Source organism: Chrysochloris asiatica, unplaced genomic scaffold (assembly GCF_000296735.1).
Source record: "Chrysochloris asiatica unplaced genomic scaffold, ChrAsi1.0 scaffold00056, whole genome shotgun sequence".
NCBI lineage: Eukaryota > Metazoa > Chordata > Mammalia > Afrosoricida > Chrysochloridae > Chrysochloris > Chrysochloris asiatica.
Window position 1 is genome coordinate 1,410,135 of NW_006408574.1, and position 2,741 is coordinate 1,412,875.

The window sequence follows — 2,741 nt, forward strand, 5'->3', positions numbered from 1 at the left end:
GAGTCCAAGACAGGCCCTTTTCCCCACAGGCAGGAAGGGTGCAGCCTGACTGTGGTGGAGTTGCTGAAGCAAGGCTCCGGATGGGTGTTTGAGAATCCTTGTGAGTGTGCCGCCAGGACATGCCCTATCCCCAGGTGGGGCCAGTGTGGGAAACCTGACTGTCAGGGATTTGGTGCTAGTCCTGAGGGTACCCGGGAGCCGGACTGGTGCTGAGGGGTCTCCCCACCACTGTGTGGAGGCCTGGGGTCCTGAAAGCGTCTGCCGGCTCCGCATGGGAAGGCACTCCTCAGTCTGTTTGTTTAGCTCTCAGGGTATGAACAGTGGGGGTGGGGTCAGGAGCCGGGGGTCCGGTCCCAGCAGTGCACTTGGTTTCAGCCCTGGGGGTGCTGGAGTACCGGGTACTGGGTACAAACTTCAAGGACTACGCCATTGTCTTCACGCAGTTGGAATTTGGGGATGAGACCTTCAACACCGTGGAATTGTACAGTGAGGAGCTGATGGACAGGTCCAAAGGACCTACAGGGCCCTGTCTAGGGTGTCCAAGGCCCAGGGCACATGGTCCCTGACACAGTGTTGGACCAGCTGAACTCTGCTGTGCCTGGAGCTCAGAGGGACCCAGGGAGAGGGTCTGGGGTTCACCGTCCCAGGGTGTGGGGTCCCCTGGACCCTGGGCTTAGCTGTCTGTGGGAGCCGCCAGAGATGGCTGGCTGTGGGGACAGGTCTGATGGCAAATGCTGCCCCTGCTGTCCCCCAGGGGGATGGCCCCTGCTCTCTTCTCCGGTTGTCTGTCTTTCCTCATTGTCTCACCCCTGTCTTTGTCACACACCTGGTGGAGGGCAAGGAGGCAGAGGGAGGCATGCCTGGTGCTCAGACCCTCTGCCTCCTTCCTGTTCCTCTTACCCCACAGGTCGGACCAAGGTGGCCAGTCCAGAGGCCACCAAGCTCTTCTCCAAGTGGAGCAGGGACCTGGGCTACCTGGCCCAGCAGCAGGCCAAGCTGCAGGAGGACTGTGAGAGCCGGGGCAGCCTGTGGGGGAGGGGAGCACTTAGGCGTCCCCTGGGCCCAGGGCAATGCAGATGTGGGTTGTCTCCGTGGGTCCCCTGGTCCCAGCGAGTCTGGCAGAGTTGAGGACATACTCCAGGAGCAAGCCACTTCTGCCCACAGCGAGGCCACAGGGCAGCTTCATCTCAGCTGAGGCTGCAGGCCCAGCAGGTCCTGCTGACCAGGGTCCCAGAGGGTCCTGTGTGTGCTAGATGGCAGGGCAGCAGCCTGTCCTGGGGGCTGGAGGGGTGAGGGGTCCTGCTGGTCCTCATAGTTCGTCTTTCCCCTTCCAGTCACCTGTGCCCACAAGGTTCTACAGGTGAGCTGCCCCTGGGGGCCTGGCTCAGGTGGGGCTGAGGGCAGGTGTGGGGGGAGGGAGGATGACCCTGGGGCTCTCAATACTCCTTGGTTTGCAGTGACCTTCGAGGCTTGCAGCTCCTATGGACTCTCATGCTGGATCAGAATAAATCATTGCTAACCCCCTCCAAAGCCTTTCCACTGTGTGTGGGGCAGTGTTTGAGGGCAGTGGTCAGCATGGTGAGGAGAGGTCACAGGAGGGGGACAGCAGTTTCCAACAAGAAGGCTCATCTACACTGTGTGCCTTGTTCCCTCTGGTTTGGGGACGCCCTTACTCTGGCTATGACGTGGAGGGCTGGACTGGGTGGTGGGTGGCAGCAGCCCATTGTGGTGGTCAGATCTGTGAGAAGGAGGCCCCATGGGACAGGATGGGCATGGTTTGGGCTGTGGTTGGGACCATGGCATGAAGGGATTACCTAAGGTGGGACGGCAGCAGGTAAGTTCTGGTCCAGCCAGGTGGAGTGGAGGAGTACCCCGAGTCTCCAGGAAGTGACTCTCTCTGGACAGAGGCCCTGGCTGTTGTGACATGGAGAGTCTTGGTGTGCAGGGCTCCCAGATCCTGTCTGGTCTGTTTTCAGGAAGTTCCTGCCCAGGCTGGACACGAACACATGTGCACAACATGTGTACACACATGTAACACATGCCTACACGCACCCACAAACACGCACACACAATCTAGTCTAGACCCCACCCATCAGGGGCCAGGGAAAGGAAAAGTGGGGAGTCAAAAAGAAAAGAAAAGATTGCCAACCCCTGACAAGGAATGTGCGCCCACACACACAGTGCACCTGTGCACACACAGACACACACAGTGCATCCGTGCACATGCACACAACATACATGCACACAGCACCCCCGAGTGCACACACACACAGAGCACACAGTGCACCATGCACACACATACACACAGTGCACCCATGCACACAACATACATGCACACAGTTCCCCCAAGTGCACACACACACAGCACACAGTGCACCATGCACACACATACACACAGTGCACCCATACACACAACATACATGCACACAGTGCACACACACAGCACACAGCTGCTTCCTCTGTCCACGTCATCTCTGTCTCCATCTGTGGTGTCGCTGCCTCTCTGGATAGGGTCCCACATTCCTCTTGTGCCCTTCTCCTTTTATGGTCCTAGGGGTCCTCTGTTCCTGGACTGTGAGATTAATGACTCCTCTCCTTTTTGTTATAAAACTTCTACCTTTACAGTTGTGACAATTGCAGTTAGTCATGATAACAATGACTCACTATTGAATCATAATAATTTTCTCCCCATCTCCTTTCACCAGACCTCTCTAGACAAGCTGAAAATGATTCAGTTGGGG

The 2,741-nt window shown here is 57.5% G+C and overlaps 1 protein-coding gene across 1 annotated transcript in view; it reads left to right on the forward strand.

Moving 5' to 3' along the window:
- LCN6 (lipocalin 6) overlaps nucleotides 1-2,741 on the forward strand; it is a 13,481-nt gene that overhangs the window by 1,699 nt on the left and 9,041 nt on the right. Inside the window, exons 3-6 of the mRNA XM_006863802.1 lie at nucleotides 30-100; nucleotides 376-486; nucleotides 908-1,009; nucleotides 1,335-1,388. Of these exons, the coding sequence (XP_006863864.1) occupies nucleotides 30-100; nucleotides 376-486; nucleotides 908-1,009; nucleotides 1,335-1,388 (338 nt within the window). The remainder of the gene's footprint in view (nucleotides 1-29; nucleotides 101-375; nucleotides 487-907; nucleotides 1,010-1,334; nucleotides 1,389-2,741) is intronic.